Source organism: Pseudonaja textilis, chromosome 8, assembly GCF_049901715.1.
Source record: "Pseudonaja textilis isolate UNSWEBS1 chromosome 8, rPseTex1.2, whole genome shotgun sequence".
NCBI lineage: Eukaryota > Metazoa > Chordata > Lepidosauria > Squamata > Elapidae > Pseudonaja > Pseudonaja textilis.
This window is the reverse complement of record NC_141997.1, coordinates 24,703,418-24,722,527: the sequence shown is the minus strand read 5'-3', so window position 1 is coordinate 24,722,527 and position 19,110 is coordinate 24,703,418. Positions and strand designations below refer to the sequence as shown.

Genomic DNA, 19,110 nt, shown 5'->3' with positions numbered 1-19,110 from the left:
ACGCGCCCATCACGTGAAAAGGCAGCAACGCCAACCAAACGCGCGTTAAACTCAGCGCGGATGACGGCCAACCGCCGCCCAGGCGAACTCCTCTCGCTCGCGCGCACGCTAGCCCCGTTTTTGCTTTGACGGTATTCTCGCGAGGGTTTCATTCTCGTGCCTACCCTTCCCTCCCCTTAAAAAAAAAAAAAACAAATAAAGGAGGCGGGGTCTTAATTGAAATCAGGTGACAGTGAGGGCAATAACGACGGAGGGGCGGGGGTGGGGCTGAAGTCTCGGGTCATGTGACCGCGCCCCTGGACGTTTTTTTAGCGCTGCGTTGGGTCTCGGCTCTCCTCTCCAGCGTCCCGTGTGGTTGCTAGCGGCTTCGTTGCGGCGCTCCTCTTCTTTCGGGTCCTCTCTTCTCGCTCGGAGCGCTCCGTCATGGCGGGCCGAAGTGCGGTGGGTTTCCTCTTGGCGGCTGCCCTGCTCGGTGAGTGTGACCGGGGGCGGTTTCTCCTCTCTCTTTCTCCTCCCCCTCCCCCCCCTCGGCTAGGGCGATGTGGGCCCGTTCGCCTTCCCTCACGGCGAGGAAAAGGCTCCCGGCTTCCTGCGTAGTAGTGTTGGACTCGCCTGGCCCTTCCCCGGGGGGGAACCGGTCGAATTCCCTCTCTCTATACCGGCTCTCTATACCGGGGGCGGGGGTGTCGGTCTAGCAGGGCGGCCCAAAGGAAAGGTAGGGCGGCCTTTCCTCGGTAGTTTGGCCGCCTCCTTGTTCGGCGAGCCGGTTCCGTTGGCTGCCTTTGAAGAAGGTGAAAGGATGGCGGAGGAAGCGGTTTCCTCCCCCCCACCCCCACCGCTTCTGCTCCGTGTTGATCCGGGCGGATAAAGAGCCTCCGAACCGGATCGTCTGTTTAAAACTGCCCGTTAAAAGAATTGCGTGATAAGACGGAGCGGCTGCTAGGCAGCCTCGGCCTCCTTTGGCGTTCCCTGGTGTCCTTTCCTAACGCTTGGGAGTAAGTGAAATCACGGCTTTTCCTTTCTTCCTTTTCTTCTTCTTCTTCCTGAAATTTCGCCGAGCGCTTTGGGTTTTGCCTTTTCCCGGCCTCTAGTGAGCATTTGGATGAAATGACTAACCGCTTTCTCTCTCTTTTTTTAAATTTTTATTTTTTTTTGCCCTTTGGGGGCACTGTAATGTAAAACAAGCTGCTCTTCCACCTTCCATTATGCTGGATTAATTGGGACATTTTTAAAGCTGGAGGCCTCGTTTTTTGTTTTTTCACCTTGGCAGTGGTTTGCTGTATTCTCCTTGCAATTTTGTTCGGTTGCTGAGATGCTCTGCTCTAGAATTTGATTTATTTTGTATGTCTTAGAACTCCCGAGGTAGATTTGGGGCCGTAGGTGTTAATGATGGCTCAGTTCAAAGCTTGTACTAAGGAAAATGAGAGGTGAGAGTTGAAAAGACCAGCAGCGCTAAATCCTTCCCAATTATATTCAGAGAGAAAAAATATAGTTCGTTTTACTCATTAGAGGGAATAATAATAGTTCAAGGCAGCAGTTTTACACAAGAAAGCTGTAATACCTTCTCCCAGCTCAAAGGGCAACAAGCTGTTGGTGTCATGCAAAACTACTGCCAGGTTCACAGATTTATGTAGATGGTAAACATCTTATCCTTGAGGAATTTCCCTGTGCTTTTTCTTATGTATTTTCTGAGTAAAACAAACCATTTTAAAATATTTTGCTGTGTCATTTAAACATGGCTTATTTAGCATATGATAGCGGAACTCTTGCTCCCCACAAAGAATGGTTGATTCTTTTTTTTCCCTCAGTTTTAAAGTTTCTGGATTTGTGCTTTCCTCCTCTAAATGTTCTATCTTTATGATGATTTAAAGAACCCAAATTTTTCACATAGTTGATTATACAGGTAAGATTCAGTTGGTTCTATATCCAGGTATTCTTTACCTTACTTTGTGAAAACTAGATGTTATTCTCTATAGAATCATGTTAATACGGTACCATTGATCCAAATTACAGTATTTTTTTTCCCTATGTCAATATTTGTTTCCAGTATATTTACTGTGATACTACAATGTTTATAATGATAGGGTATGTTTCTATACAAACTTGAGTAAATATTATTGAACTGTATGAACTATTTACACCAAATTTTCTTAAACTGCAGTGTTGTGACCTTGGAAATGTGTAAATCTGTGATTCGCCATATGAATAAAACTAATGAATTCATTTTGTTTATTTTTGTGAGAAATAAACCATATACCTTTCATAAATTGTTAATGTAGAGGCCAAATAGAACTGGACAATTTTATAACAAAATGTTTTACTTGAAATAATAGAACACTATATTCAAAACCTTGTTTAAATGAAGTTTAATTTTACGAATTCAAATTGAGTGTATTTTAAGACTCATTTCTTCAGGATTGAGATATATATTCTTTTAGAAGAGCAATTGTAAATAATCCTGGCCTTGTCAATTTGCCAGGGCAGAAGAGGAGCATGTAATGAAAGCAATCCACATTTTGGCTTCACAAGCAAGGAGAGCTTTGCTTTGACAAGTCTGTTGTTGGCTTGTCCAGGCAAAACAAGTACTTCTGATAGAGCTTCTGCTTTGTGGGTGTAAGCCTTTAGGCTTGTGTATATAAGGCATGAGGCTTGACATATTGTACTCTAGCTGTGGTTGGCCAAGCTGAAGAAAATTCTGTGATAATCCAGCCTTGTACGTTCTTCCTCAGACTGGCTTACAACAGTCGAGATAATATACAATTTCTTAGCTTGTAAGTAAAATATAAAAGAATACCCATAAAAACTATTGATTTAATAGTGGCTGGTTTCATTGTAAATGAGATGGATTAAAAAAAACTTTTGAAATTCCACAGAGAGCAAATGTTACCTCATTCTTTCTTGCTTTGAAAATGTGTCTTATTTCATTGTTTATGATTTGTTTTCAAGTTTTCACATTATGCAGGAAAAAACAAAAAGTCAATATCTTTTTGAGCTTAAGTATTTCATAAATATAGCTTTCCAATGCCAACATATCTTTATCAGAGTTGAATCCACGAATGATTTGGTTTACAATGTTTTAGTGACACTGAAGCAGATTAGGAAAACAAAAGGACATTGTTTAGTGAAGTCAGTCGTTCCTGTTTATCATCGGCAAAGATGAAAATGTTCTTGTTATCTATATGGTTAGTCATTGCAAAACTAGAATTTTAAAAGATAAACTGGTAAATATGACTCTGAATTTTGTTTTGTATTTGATACTCTTGTTTGAAAGCCAACCTATGATGCCTTATAGAAATAAAATATTGCTATATACCCTCTTTAGTAAAATTATCTTTCAGAGTTGCTTTTGACTTGATCCACATGAAATTTGAACTAGAACACTATTGGCTGGAAATGGCAATTTATTGCCATGATATGTGACTTTCATAGCCATAAAAGTTTAAACTACTAATCTTATGTTATTCTCTATAGAAATGTATTTATTAATTTATCCAGTTTACTTCCCAATCTAATTGGATTCCAGGAAATATAAAGATATTAGTAATCAAACACTAAGATAAAATAATACATTGTAGTCAATTGCAATTTTTCCATATAATTGCTCTGTATACAACTTGGTAAGGATTTTTTATTCTACTTTGAAAGTGACACTGTTTTTATATGGGAAATATTTGTTTGGTTGACTTGGGTTCAATTCCAGCCTTATAATGAATAATGGACTGGATTCTTTACCATTTGTAGTAAGGTCTTTGCATCTTCCTTTGCATCTGCCTATGAACGCAACTGATGAGGAGATGGTTGTAACTTAAAATGAGACAGTGCTTTTAGAGATCAGGTAGGTCAGAAAAGATTGAAGGAATAAAGGGACTTGATATTTAAGAAACAGTAGACTTTACCCAGGAAATGCCTATTTTTTTGTTTTAACTCCCCCATGCTCTTGTGCTCACATGTGCTATTTTCAAGACCCACTTGACCCCCCAAATAATCTGTGTTTTGATAGAACCAGGACAGAAATATATAGACATGACTGTGTAATACGATTCTATGATTTACTTAGGAGTAGAACTAGATTACAACTTTACTCTTCTGCTCTTTTGGGCCAGTTACACAGTTGTTTCCTAATCTTAATTTTTTTTAGTATCATTATTCCTGTTAAATAATGAAAATTGATGTATCCCATTAAAGTGGCTTCAGTTTTTTCAGTAAATGAAATAGGCTATTTTAAGATAAATATCCCTTTTGTTTTTTTAAGGTTACATACTCTAATGGGATTGGGATCTACTTAAACATTATTTCAGCATTATATTTTATACTGCTTATGCTGAGAAACTTGGGGTGGAAGATTGGATTTGGTCAACAGACAGAATACAGATTGCCATGTATTCAGTGAGTTAACTGAGGTCTTGAGTAGAGCTTATTTTATTTCACTTGAAACCTTATCCAGTACTATAGTAATATAATTTTGCCTGGGCTTCATTTGGTATGCACCTTCTCTCAATGAAAAAAGATGTGATAAACTCGTAGCATTCAGTTTTGTTTGCCTCCTGCCATTTTCCCTTTATAGGATGAAGTATGAGCAAGGAATAGAGCTTTGGTAGAAGGTAAGATGTGAATCAAAACTGCTTCACCCTGGTCTTAATCCATGTTAGCATGCAAGATTCATACATTTTAAAACATAAGCAAAGCCAATATCATTTTCATGAATTTGTCCCAAATCATTTAGCTATTTTACAAGGATAGTGGTCTGCTTTGCTTTGGTTTGCCCTACAAACCCTTTGTGGCTGACTATGAAGATGGAAAAATTATCCGCCTTTGATAATCCTAAATGTCATGTTTCACTATTGTAAATATCTTGTCTCTAGATATTTTTTAAAATCCTAAATCTAAGACAAAATACTAATTTTATAAGAAACTAGCCTTCTCCCATTTTCAATAGTGAACAAAATCATAACAGAAATCAACATGTTTGGAGTATGCAGAAGATGCTGGGGTGCAATGTGTATCTTTTCTGAAAGGAAGCAGTTGCTGCCCCGTAAAATGTAGTTTTGATTAGATATAGTTCTGATAATATGTATATCCAAAAGCAGAAGAGCATGGGAGATAATATTTCTAACTTGAATCTCAATTGCGTACTAAACACTTACATGGGCTACATACACTGGAATAGCATCCGTGCTGAGATACTGCAAACCCAGTTAATTTGGACAAAGGGACAAGGACTTTAAACATATAATAAATCCTGCATAAAATGTAATGTTGGACTTTTTTAATGTTAGGAAAATCTTATTCGATAGCACTATAAAGTTGTTTGTAGCCACTGTTAAAAAAAAAGAAAAAAGAGTGCTATATTTAATGCAAATTTATATAGTATCCAGGAGCTACACCTGAAAAAGAAGTACCTGTACAAATGCCAATTAAAATAGTTACTATTGATTTATAATTGTAAAAGTAGATGCCCTTTTAAAAAAAAATAACGATTGCATCAACTTTTTTCCCTAAAAAATAAACTATGTGCGTATATGTTCCCATAGCCCTTTTCAAGAGAAATAGCAAAATGGGGAAAATACAGGGTGAGGGAATAAGAAATAGGCGGATGGAAAAAGAAGAGGAAAGAAAACATGATGGCTATAAGAGAAATAATGAAAAGAAGTAGGGGGGGAATTGAGAAAATCATGGAGCAAACTATTTGCTCATCTAGTATAACAAATCAGTAATCAATTTGATGTATTTGAGCTATATAGATGGGTTGGTGATAGCATCCTTCCCTTATCAGCAAGCAATAAATAAAACATGCTGCCTATGATGTAAGAGAAAGCAAACTTTCATCAATATTAGTAGCTACTTGAGAGCCTTTTCTTTCACAACTATATTCAATCCATTTAGTCATCAGAATTGTCACTGATAATTTGTCAATAGCAGATTTCAGTTTAACTATACTTTTTTGTGGGGGTTGGGGTGGAGATAGGAGAACCACCTGCAGAGAAACTCCAGTCCTGGGGTGGGATGGGGGGATTTTCTTTGACAACATTTGTGCCATATATCAATGAATTGCTGTAGCCTGTTGTCATAGCAGATCTTCAACTCCCCATTTTGTTTTGACTTTTACTATATCTTTTCCAATTCTGTAATAACATCTTTAAAATTCATTGACCAGGATTGAGCGTAATACTCCAGATATAGTCTTACAAAAAAGTTACATATTACATTAAAATATCAGATAGATTTAATTAGGTCTAATGATTCAAGGCATGGAATATAGTTCTAACAGCAGCTGCACAGAGTTGATATTGCCATCAAGCTCTCCAGTGTGAGTCTACAATCCTTTCCTTTATCAATCACTGTCAACAGTGCTCCCACTACATTTATGATACTTTGTATACCAGATGTATTACTTAAGGTGGTTTATGACTCTGAATTTTATTTTTAAATTTGATGGCTACTCAGATACATTGGATTGGGATGGAATTCAACCGGTATTACTACCAGTTTGGTACATACGTTTTGCTGTGTGCACTTGTAATACAACGAAAGCTGTGCCTCCCAGGCAGCTGTGCCACGCAAAGCAGCTGAGGTTGAAAAAGCAGGAAATAAAGGTCAGGTAAGAGTCCAGGTGGGTGGGTGGGCCAAACAGCAACAGACACAAAACCGGTTTGGTGTCTGCTGCTCTTCAGAGCTACCGGTTCTATAGAGTTGGGCAGAACCGGTAGCATCCCACCCCTGGATTGGATCCTTTAGCGCTTTTATAGAACCTTTATTTTGTCATCCTGAACAATGTGATATCATGGTCACCTCACTGCTCATCCTGAACTCCAATTCACGTACAACACATTAACAGTAGTTGGTTCCAATGCCAATCCTTGAGAGGCCTACCAGTGCTACAACTGGTTGACCTATCCTCCTATCTCCTGGCCATTGAATTTCTCAGGAGCCTTTGTTGAGGTATTTTATAAAACATCAGGTATATTTCCCTTGTCAGCCTGCCTTTTGTCACCTTCACCAAAGTCTACGTGATTAATATTGTGGAAGCTATATTGGTTTCTTTTCCATCAAATTAACTACTCTATTTGATCTCTCTCTCTCTCTCTCTCTCTCTCTCTCTGAAATTTGAAATTTGGCACATGTGTTCCTCTTGGCTTCTAGTGCTCACCAAGAAAGGATTTTTCGAAATGACCATCAGAGCATTAGTATTTGGTATTATTAACATGCTTTGATGCTAAGGAGTTCTACTCCCCCTCCCCACCTGAAAAGAAATCTGTTCCAAATGTAAAACACAAGCAGAGGAGAGGCGTTTCGGTTTCAGTTTTAGTTTCACAGCATCAAGCAGCTTTAGTACAGAACAGTTGAGCTAAGCCCTGGCCAGGCTCCTTGCTCACACAGCAAATACTGTTTCAGTTTCCAAACAGCTCTCAACTCTCACACTGACAGGACACTAGCCAGATGAATACCAATGGATGCTGGTAGGCAGAGGCAGGATTTTTTCTCCTTATTTTCGTCCCCCAAAACATAGTTTCGTAGCGAAGCACGGGTAGCGAGCTAGTTCTTTAATAAATTTTTCAACAATTTTCATTGGAACAGATATTAAGCTAACTGGATTCTTTATCTTCACACAATACTTTTCTAAACATTAGGGTCACTTTAGCATTTTTAAATCCTGGAAATGGATCCTAATTTTAAAGAGGATTTGCATTTTTAAAAAAGATTATCAATTTCATATTTAAGTTCTTAAAAGAAATTTTTCAATATTGTATGGACCTGTAGATTTATTCCTTTTAATTTGTACACTTATAAATATTTTTTCTTCACCTACATTTGTTTCAGTTCATCTGGCATTCTCTCTGAAAAAAAATAGCTTTGGCAGAGAAATCTATCCTATGACCTCAGCAATGAGAAGCAAAGCATTCAGTTTCTATGCTAATTTTCTATCTTTTAGCACACATTGTCCTGATGTTTTCTTTGCTCAAATTCCTATTTTGAAGAACTTGTTTGTTTTGTCTTAATGTTTTTAACCAGGTTCTTTTCTGCATCTTTTATTGACAGCTTGTGTTTATTTAGCCATGTTTATGAACAAGAGAGATATTTTGAGGAAAGCTTTTGTTGTAATAAAATCTCTGAGTCTGGTGATTATTCACTTCAGTTTCCTCTTGAAATGTAGTTAAGTACTTCTTGACCTGAGATGCACATTCTGGCTAATATTCTATTACTATACTTTTAAATAACATCTGAGCATTGTGGAGAAGACTGATCTTGACTCTATTCTAATTTTACCATGGCTTTTGAACTTCTTCAGTAAGTCTTCCTATACATGGATGCCCAAAGTTGTGCAATATTATGATTCCAAGTGGGAGAAGAGGGAAGCCTTCTTTAGGCCTTACGCAATATTCACTAGGCACATCACCCCTTCCAAGTAACTATATTTTAAAATGAGGCAATCCTCGTTTATAATATTTGTACCTCAGTCTGCAATTATTTAAATGAGAGTATTTGCTGTTCCTAGCTGGCAGTGTTAGAAAATTTCAGTTCACAACTAAATTATTTATAAGGAAGGAAACTTAATCAGGTAAATATTTTTCCCTCTCCCCAAGTACCGAGGTCAGACTGAGAATACCATGCTATATAATCCTAGTATTGAAGCTAGTACTGACCCCTGTAAAAGCAACTGTGGTTATAGCTTATTTGTAAGTAGTCTGAAGAGTTGATCTAGATGGCCCGAGCAGATTAATGTCCCAAAAATCTTGTTTTGAACTGGCTTGTTTTGAGTTCTCCCTAGGACAACACAAGACTTGTCCTCATTGAGTTAGCAATCTGAATGCTGAAAATATACTTTTTCTTCTTCTCCTAAATATACTCCAAAGCCTCCCATCCTAGTCCTCATGTTCATTAGGTTTTCAGATTGAAGGAAATCTCACTAGAATATTAGGAGCAGTTTTTAAACAATTATAAGGACAGTAGTGCCAGAAAATTCTACAAGTTCTGTATTGTTAGTAACATCTATATCATCTGTTCTTGTTCCTGTTTGTACCCTTTCAAATAATTCGTGTTGGTATTCATTATGCATCCCGTATGAAGCTTGGATAAAGCATTGACCCATAAGAGCTTCTGCCACATATAAATATATAAAAGACTATTTTTCCAAGTAGGAATAGTGCACGTACAAGAAAAATGTGCAGCTCCATTGTAATGGTAATGGCAATCTCATTTTGTCCTATCCTACACTCTACTGTAGAAAAGTGGTATAGATGCGTATGGCTGTGTTTACAAAATTACTAATTGTAAGTTTAAGGTAGGAAAGTCATATTACAGGGAAGTTGTCTCTTGAGAATTCAGTGCACAAGGAGCACATCATTTTTAAAATGCAGGTCTTTGGAGAACTGTCATACATACAAATTATGCTGTCATTGAGTAAATCATTAGCTCTTGTGGGTAATAGTTTGTAACAGTTGCTGTTGACAACAGCTTGTACTGTAATAACAGGAATCTTGTTAATGAAGTGTAGCTAAGAGATGATGTTAATATTACTTGCTTTTAAAACTTTTGTCTCCTGCCAAGGCAGAAATAATACGTTATGCACAACTTTGTAATGTAGTGTTTTTGGCATCAGAAAAAAACCCAGGAGTTTATGTTATCTCATTTAAAAACAATCTGAAGGATACTTGGGTAATTTTGAAATAGTATTTTAATCAGTGTGGTAAGAGTTCTCAATATAATTATGCTTCAGAAACTTTGTTTACAAAAAGAACTACTCTCAAATTAATCATCTTGTTTTAATTTTCTTACTGCCTCTTCAGTAGGTTTAAACTTTGTGAACCTATTCCAGGTATAGATGAATATTGAACACAGGTTGTTCTTAAATACTAGGCTTCTTAAGGCAATTGTAATGTAAGCAGGGTAGGAAAAATGCATTTGTTCTCAAATCACTTTCTATGTACATGAGAGCTCTATGTAAGTTAGAATCCTGACTAGGTTTTTCTGTGTATATAATAAAGGGTTTAGATCACTTGTACAAACAAGAACTTTATAAAGCATAAAGATCTTCTGAATGTATTTGTATTATATTGAATCTTGTTATATACAGCTCTTTAAAATCCACTGTTTTGTTTTTCTTTTTTTATATATTTATAGGGTTTTTACAAACAGCATCATTCTTTCAAGTGAAAGATCAGGGGAAACTATGCCTATCAGCCAATTTCTCCATGCAGTTCACAGTGGAGTTCACCACAAAGAGTAAACAACAGGTAAAACTACTGAAGTTTAAAGAGATACTTAAGAGAGCATGCTGCACAATGTTGTTAGAGCACTCTGTCTCAGTACAGATAGTCCTCAGCTTAGGACCACAGATGGAGCGAAAGAGCTGCCTACTGGAGGATTCAGCTCTGATCCTGCAACCCTGCTGAAGCATGCATGCACGGAGAAAGAATCCTTCAGGGTACTGCAGGAACGGTCCTGCAGGCCATGAATCAAGTTACATTCTGTGATATCAAGTTGGTACCTCTAGGATCTAATTTATTTAAAATGATAAATAGCTGTAGAATGAGTGCAGAGCTAAAACACTTCAGCTACATTATTGGAAGAGAGATTTGTTAACAGTAATTATTGATTATTGTCAAATTATAGTATTAAATATATAAATAAATAATACACTGTGTGCACAATTATTAGGCAAGCTGAATTTTGGAGGATTAATTTTATTGAACAACTACAATGCTCTCTGTCAATCCAAAATGTTAATAAACCTCAAACATGAGTATTTAAGTAACAGTGAGATTATGGTTTTCTTGGGAGAATATGTGCACAATTATTGGGCAACTATTAGTATGCACAATTATGCAACTAAATGAAAAATGAAAATTTACCCATCTCATTTTCATCTGTTAAAGTGAGAATAATAAAAAACTCAAAGTTTACAAATAAACATTTTTGATAGTTCAAAAAAAAAATCAGTGACCAATATAGCCAATAAAAGTCAGAGCTTTCCATTCATGGAGTTTGTCAGTTTCTTATCTGTTGATGACCAACTTTTTGTGCAGCAGCAAACAAAGCCTCCCAGACACTGTTCAGATAGGTGTACAGTTTTCCTTCACCGTAAATCTCTCGTTTAAGAAGGGCCCACAAGTTCTCAATAGGCTTTAGGTCAGGTGAGGAAGGGGTCCATGTCCTTATTCTTTCATCTTTAAGGTCTTTATGTCTCCATGCAGTGGAGTACTTTTATGCATGCAATGGAGCATTGTCCTGCATAAAAATCATGGTTTTGAAAGATGCACTTTTTCCTGTACCACTGCTTGAAGAAAGAGTTAGTTTTGAGTCCATTTTCAACCTGTAAAGGTGACCTGTGCAACTTGCTCATCTTTCATAATACCAGCCCATACCAGTATCCCATCACCACCTTGCTGGCGTCTGAGTCGAAGTGGAGCTGTGTGCCTATTATTGATCCAGCCACAGGTCCATCTATCTGGTCCGTCAAGAGTCACTCTCATCAGTCCATAAAACCTTTGAAAAATCTCTCTTCAGATATTTCTTGGGCCAGTCTTAGAGTTTCAACGTATGTATCTTGTTGAGTGGTGGTCAGATTTCAGCCTTCCTTACCTTGGCCATGTCTCTGAACACTGAACACCTTGTACTTCTGGGCACACTGGGTAGGTTGCAGTTCTGAAATATGACAGCCCTGGAAGATCATGGGTTCCTGTTTCCTGTTTGATTCTTCTCAAATCTTTGGCAGTTAAGGTGCATCTTTTTTTCTCAACACGTTTTTTGCAACCCTGTTGATTATTTGCAACAAAACATTTGATGGCTGTGTGATCAGGCCGCAATATCTTAGCAATTTCAAGAGCGCTGCATTCCTCTGAAATACTTGACAATTTTGGACTTTTTAGAGTCAGTTAAATCTCTTTTTTAGGCCATTTTGCCTGAGGAAAAGAAGCTGCCTTATAATTATGCACACTTTGATATAAAGTGTTGATCTTAGACCACACTCTCCCATGTTGCACAAATACACATTACCTGACATGCTTATGCCAACTTTATACAGCTTGGAGGTGGAAAATTTGCATGCAAAGGACGATATGGTCAAAATACTCAACTTGCCTAATAATTATGCACACAGTGTAAACATTTCTGATGATTATTCCTTGCCTCTGCACCTAAGAAAAGCTGTTTAGTATAAAATTAAAATTAAATAATGAGTAATTGAAAAGTTTTGCTCAAGAACCATCTCAATTCTGTATATCTAGAACGGATGTTTATGTCAAGCCTGCTCTAAATACAGGGTATGTGTTAATCTTGTATGATGAAGGAATTATGTGTCTGAAATGCTCATTATCAATGAGCATATAAAAATATTAAAAATAGTTTTACTGGTTTGAGATTTGGCAGTTTTTGTATAGATCCATATTCACCCATGATATTCTGCACAAGGTTGTTGTGGGGGAAAATAGGTGGGAAATGTGGTAGATGTTTGTCACCTTGAGTTAGGTGAAAAAATAATAAAGGTGGGATGCAAAATAAATACATATTTGTTAGATCATCTTTTATAAATTATTTGTGGCCTTTTCACTCAAATGAATATGTAATCTGTTATATATTACTGTGGACTTCTTGAAAGATGTTCACTTCAAACATGAGCTAAAATCGGGAGATTGCATATTAAATCTACAGATGTTAAATATAAATAATCTCTTATGTCTGTTAGAATGCAACCTTTATACTTCCACCTGATGCTCATGTAATAGAGGAAGCTAGCAACTGTGGCAAGAAGGAAGCACCTGAAGAAATTCTTGTAGTTGGATTTGGCAACGGACATTCATTAAATATGACATTTGAGAAGAATAGGTCTCTTTACATGGTCAGTGCTTTGGGGTTCAAATTCAACTTGAGTGATTCTTCCATTTTCCCCGATTCATCTGGAGGTAAGTGAAGAGGTTTTATTTTTAAGGTTTTCAAAATCCACTGCACAGGATGGTGCAATGGGTAAAGGTGTTGGATTGGGAACAGAAGATTTGGGGGTACTAATCCATCATGAGTTTCAAACACTCCCTGGGTGGCTTTGGGCTAATCTTTTACAGTCTCGGCCCAACTTTTCTGCTTTATGAGGGGAAAAGTAGGAGAAAGCATTGTATGGAAGGTGGGGTATAATGTCTAATAAATAATAGCGCTGGGTTCCATTTGTATAGAATTCTCTGAAGAATCTTAATCTATCTGTTTCTTGTTACAGAAGTAACAGAAGTAAAAAATGGAACTGATATTCAAGCAGACTTAAATACAAAATATTTGTGCCATAGCAACAATTCAATAACTGCAGGAAAAGTGTTTGTTGTTCTTAGTAATGTTGCAGTTGAAGCATATGTTACAAATAACACCCTCAGTAAGAAAGGTAAGTACTTCTAAAGGGTAACCACACTAAGTTAAGTCTTTCTATTCAGTCTAAGTCTAGCACTGAGTCTTATCCACTTTCATCTTAAACTATTTTGACATTTGTAATTGTTTTAATAACATGAACTTCTAAGAAAAGAACACATTGCAGGCTTAGTAGAGTGCTGGATTTCACTGAATCATCGTGTACTTTTAAAACATTTTAAAAATTACTATTGTTGGGGCAGCTGCACTTGTGGGGTTATATCTCCCTGTCACATTTTTAAAATTCCAGTTTGGTAATTGTTAAAGGAACTCTGTGGTTCCATCCATTGTTTGGGGGCATTCTATTAATGTTTAAGTAGGGATTTCTCCTGGACATTGGAAGTAAGCAAGGGGTTCATAATTTTTCAATAAAGTGTTCCAGCCTTGTGATTTGCAGTTGTTGCTTTTTAGAAACAATTTGTTCTGAAGACCAAAGTCCTACTATTGCTCCAGTAATCCCTACTCACCAATCATCAACTCTCACACCTTCAACTACTGTTGTTACAACTACCAGTGTGCCACCCTCATTAAAACCAGAAGTTGGACAATACAGTGTAAATGGTACATTTGGGACGTGCTTACTTGCTTCTATGGGTCTACAACTTAATCTCACCTACACTGCACAAAATAAGGTATATATACTTTAATATGCTTTTACACTTTCCGAAAGTGTAACTAGAGCATCTTTTTAAAGTTAGTATTGTTGCTATTCTTCTCATTACTCTGAGTAGTAGTTCTAGCTCTAGTTCCTCTCTGTACATGTAGAACATTTTTTCATAATTCATTTCCATTTATTTTTATTAAATTTAGAAAATTCCCATCACATACAGCAACTCTGGGCGGTATACAAGTAAAATAATATTACTGCTGTATCTGTGTGTGTGTGTTACATATACCGTGTTTCTCACAAAATAAGGCCAGGCCTTTTTTTTTTTTTTTTTGACCCCGGAAAACCCTTTGGGTGTGGCTGCACGCCTCCTCTCGCCATGAGGCAGTGTCTTTTGGGCGATGGAAACTCCCCAAGGGCAGTCACCAGCCACTTCAATCAGCCAGTAGAAGTGAGCGCCCACGCACACTCCTCTCGCCCCAAGGCCGCTTCTACCAGCCGATCGAAGTGACTGGTGACTGCCCTTGGGAAGCTTCCATCGCCCGAAAGACACTGCCTCATGGTGAGGGGACACGGGCAGCCACACCTCGCCCCGAAGCAGCTGGTGACTCTGCCTTCGGGAAGCTATCATCGGCCGATAGAAACGGCCTCGTGGCGAGGGGAGTGGTGCGTGGGTGCGCGCCCTGAGGCCGCTTCTACTGGCCGATCAAAGTGGCTGGTGGCTCTGCCTTCGGGGAGTTTCTATCAGCTGATGTTCTATCGGTAGTAGATCGGGGTATTCTTGCCTAGGCTACCTGCAGGGCGCTCCTAAAGGCAAGTTTTCTCCCCCCTCCCCCCCCATTTCTCTTCACCTCGTGTAGTTCTAACGAACAATGTAAGAAATGGTGGGGAAATGCATGGTTTAAATAGGCCTAAATTTTGGGGGCGGGGCTTAATTTCACCTCATGCCTAGAAATCATGCTGGGCCTTCCTATTGGTGGAGGCCATATTGTTGGAGAAACACGGTAGTATATCTTAATAAGATAGCTTTGAAAAGTTTATTTTCAACTTTAAAACAAAAGTTTTAATCATACTACAATCTTAGAATGGTTTCGACTGTGAATATTTTAAAAACCTTTAATCAGACCACACTATTATTATAAATAATTGTGAGAAGTATAACAGTTCTTTACTGTTTGGATAAATACAATTAAACTAAAATAATATGTAATGATAATTGTTACTTTTTCTTCTGTGTGAAGCTTAAACTTTCTATCACAATGTTTTTTTTTTAAAGAGTGTTCTTTCAAAAGTGTTGAATATTCCACCAAATGCAGTTTCTTCCGGGAACTGTGATAACATGACAGTTACTTTAAGTTTAACTTCTGGGAGCACCAACATTTCTCTCAGTTTTGCACAGGTAAGCATAATTCAATGTACAGCATGTTAAGTAAGCACATGACTTTAACTTACAACTTCCTGCCAGTTTCCGGCACGCAGTCAATGGGGAAACCAGCAGGAAGTCATAAGTCCTGGGAAGCTTGCAAGTCGACCAATGGAGAAGTTATTTTCACTGAGTGCAACTCTATGGGGAATTGCTATAGTGGTCTGGCATACATAAGCACCGCCAGGCAGGGGGAGGTGGCTGCTGCAGAGGGAAACTGTACAGGAAAGTGGAGGGAGCAAGTTCAACCTTCTCTGCCCCATTGATTATGTTTTGGGGGACACTGGCAAGGAAGGTTGAAAATGATAATAGCAGGATGCTGCAATCAACATAAGTGTGAGCCAGTAGCCATGCCCTTGGATTGTGATCACATGATTGATTGAGGGTGCGGCAATGGCTGGTATTTGGAGGATCAGTTGTAAGTACCACTTATTCTGCATCATGGTAACTTTGAACAGTCATTGAATAAGTGGACTTTTACCAAAGATTATCTGTAAGGTATAATTTAAAGTCTGTCTACAGATAACTAGAGGTTCTTAATCTGCAGATTGTATGGTAGTATATTTCAAATATAATTTTTCAAACTTCGCACATTTGGTATGTTTCCTCTGAATTAAAAACTGCAAAGTATTTGAACTGCAAACATTTAAGTAGCTTTTGTTAAAGAAAAATGAAATTAATAAGTCATTAAATGTTTTTTTTTTAAGAATGCAAGTATTGAGAAGTACTTCCTGTATGGCATCAACATAAGCGCAAATCTTCCTGAAGCTACAGGTAAGAATTCAATTCCTTTATAAAATGTTAATGTTCTAAAGGTTTGAAAAATGCATAGTGTGTTTTAAAAGTTTAAATTCCTTTCACAATTCCTAAATTAGCACTAATATACATTATTTATTCCTTTTCTCCAAATGGTCTACCAAATTATTTTTTTAAAAAAACCCAAGTATTTAAGCCATAAGGCCTTTGATCAAAATGTCAGTCATGATTTGATGGGTTCTTTCTAAATAAACAGATGTCTTTTGAAAGTACTGTTTGATGGAGGACTGAACATCAGCAGCAATGGTTGATGCTCACTTTTAGTTCAGTTCTATCTACATCTTGCTCAAAATTGCTTTTAATTTGGATTGTTTCTGTAAATCTTTTGCAGAAAAAAATATCAGTGTTGTCAACAATAGCCTAAGTGCCCTAAAAGCTACAATTGGAAAATCTTACAAGTGTGTGGCAGAAGAGATAATTCAGGTTTCAGACAAAGCTGCTCTCAATATGTACAATGTTCAAGTTCAGGCTTTCAAGATTGCAGGATTCAAATTTGGAGCAGGTAAGGTTATGAATACAGATTTAAAACCTAGCTTATTGCAAATATGCGTTCCTAAGAAGCAATTGAAATACTTTGTTTAAATGTATTTTTAAGCAATTTAGGCCCATGTTTTTTTAAAACAGTGTTGAAAAATGTGCTCCAAGAATCAACACTGCAATTCCTGTGGCATGTAGACAAATTTTACATAAAAATAAATAAAACAGAATGGGAAATTGAAATTAATACCCATTTGATTTTTCTCTTGAGAGATGACACGTTTATGGTAAATAAATATCTCTTTGCCATTTCAAATTGGAAACTAACTCTGTGCCTGGTTTCTTCTGGAAGGTAGAATCTGTGGCCAGGTAGAAAACTTCAATTTTTGAAAATGAAAATAAATTATTTTATATGGCAGAACTGCCTAAAAAGCCGAGATAAGGATTTCTACCGCTAGGATCGTTAGAAAATTATACATTTTATTTGATCATTGGCAAGTGAAGTGTCAAATTGCATTTCTTTAATTTGAATGGAGATGGCTTTTTTCCAAAAAGATAACTAACTCCTAGGCTGGTTTGACATATTGCTTTAAGGTAGGGGTCGCCAGCCTTTCAGACCTGAGAGACCACTAAATTCATAATTTTAAATCCCACAGACCACTAATGATTTTTTTTAAAAGATAAGTAGTGTTTAGTGCAATATAAAAAATTCAAATAATTTTTCTGCGGACCATCAAAATTTTCTTGTGGACCACCTGTTGGTGACTGCTGCTTTAAGGCATACAATTTGTTTGTCCTAATATTATGGGAGTACTGCTTTATTCATTGATTATAACAAATCATAGTCTAGTCTAGCACAATATGAGAATCCAGTGTATTTGTAATCTTAAAGCTAGTTCTTCGTGTATCAATCTATAGATTTTTACCACTGTATTCTAAGTAGTGTAAATACAATTCTCTTAGATGGTAATTTTTACATCTAATGTAATAGTATTTGTAGTTTGGGTTCAGTCAGATAAAGACAAATTATAATACTCTGTTGAAAGAATTACATTGTACTTGTCTTGCCCTTTTATCTATTTAAAATTGAATTAAATTTATTCATTTTTCTTTCAGTGGAGGAATGTCAGCTGGATGAAAATAACATGTTGATTCCTATTGTGGTTGGTGCAGCGCTTGCTGGACTTGTCCTTATAGTGTTGATTGCATATTTAATTGGCCGAAAGCGTAGCCATGCTGGTTATCAAACAATTTAATGATTTGCACTGAATTAAACCAGCATGGAAGAACAGCAGTTGCAAGAAGCAGAAAATTGATTCCCCTCCCCCATCTTCTCCTCGATTAGATTTATGAGGGAGCACAATCTTTTCCTTACAATTGTTTCTTGCAGTATCTGCTTTACTAAATGTGAAATCCATCTTGTGGCATTTAACCATGCACAAAGGATAACTTTAGTTCTGTTTAATTTTGCTAATGGGTTAAATATTTGCCCATCTAGAAACAGGCTGAAATTTTATGAATGCTTTTCTGAATTGGCATGGTTTATAATGTCAACTACTTAAATGAGGATATAGTTACTTCATACTCCACTTAAATTCAGATTAATTGTATTTAACAAAGGGAAATTTCCACTTTCTGGTACTACCAACTTGTGCTGACCTATGTTTTACTGCATTTACAGTAATGATTGACCAACCAATCTCTGCTATTCCCACTTTGCCTCTACCTAGGTGTGTATCATTAATCTTTAAATGCTAAGCTTGGTATATGCAAAGTGTGAAAATAAAATGTGGCTAACTCTTGATATATTTTTTGGTCTGTCAGCTTAGTAGGAGCTGGCCCTTTTTTACATGAAAATGGGTGTTACTTTATTTTTGGTAAAGTGAATTTCAGTCTCTTTTGTTGGAAGTTCAAAGGAGATCCTGTTTCTGCACATGTGTACAATAAATTTCTGCTAATTCTTGCTTTGACTCTGGCTGGGACTGTACACTGCAAGGATCAGTTATGAATGCATTGCCTGTAACAATGCTAATAAAGACTTTTCTGTATGTTCTCGGTGTTCTTTTAAGCAATTACAAGGCTGCTTTGATTTTGAAGTAAATTAAGCTTGTTTGTAAAGTTTGGAGGATAACTATTACCTCAGATTCTCAGTTGTAAACTGTAAGCCTAAAATATTGTTCCATGTTTTGCATTTCAAATTGCATAATTGACTTTTTTTCCCTTTAGAGAAAGGGGGTGGAGGAATTTGCCATTAAACAAGTGGGTCTGTGTTTATAAAATTTCCCCGTCATACCTGGACCTGAGCTTGCTATAGATTTATCCATAGATATTTCCCACAATGCCACAGCAAGCTAAAATGTTACAAAGTAGTAGATTGAATAAGAAAAAAAAAACACAACTT

The 19,110-nt window shown here is 37.0% G+C and overlaps 1 protein-coding gene across 1 annotated transcript; it reads left to right on the top strand.

The window, feature by feature from the left end:
• Positions 1-271: 271 nt before the first annotated feature.
• On the top strand, positions 272-18,757 carry LAMP1 (lysosome associated membrane protein 1). Its single transcript, XM_026707373.2, has 9 exons — positions 272-472; positions 10,120-10,232; positions 12,683-12,899; positions 13,205-13,363; positions 13,798-14,018; positions 15,270-15,392; positions 16,124-16,190; positions 16,564-16,734; positions 17,826-18,757. Exons 1-9 carry the CDS (start codon positions 424-426, stop codon positions 17,963-17,965), a joined length of 1,260 nt encoding a protein of 419 aa, XP_026563158.2. The 5' UTR covers positions 272-423; the 3' UTR covers positions 17,966-18,757.
• The last annotated feature ends 353 nt before the right edge of the window (positions 18,758-19,110 follow it).

What these genes read in the sequence shown, in the direction of transcription:
- LAMP1 (XM_026707373.2), top strand. Translation starts at nt 424, where the DNA reads ATGGCGGGCCGAAGTGCGGTGGGTTTCCTCTTGGCGGCTGCCCTGCTC. An exon ending in TTTCCCCGATTCATCTGGAG is followed by an intron (nt 12,900 to 13,204) that starts GTAAGTGAAGAG and finishes TTCTTGTTACAG; the next exon opens with AAGTAACAGAAGTAAAAAAT. An exon ending in CCTACACTGCACAAAATAAG is followed by an intron (nt 14,019 to 15,269) that starts GTATATATACTT and finishes TTTTTTTTAAAG; the next exon opens with AGTGTTCTTTCAAAAGTGTT.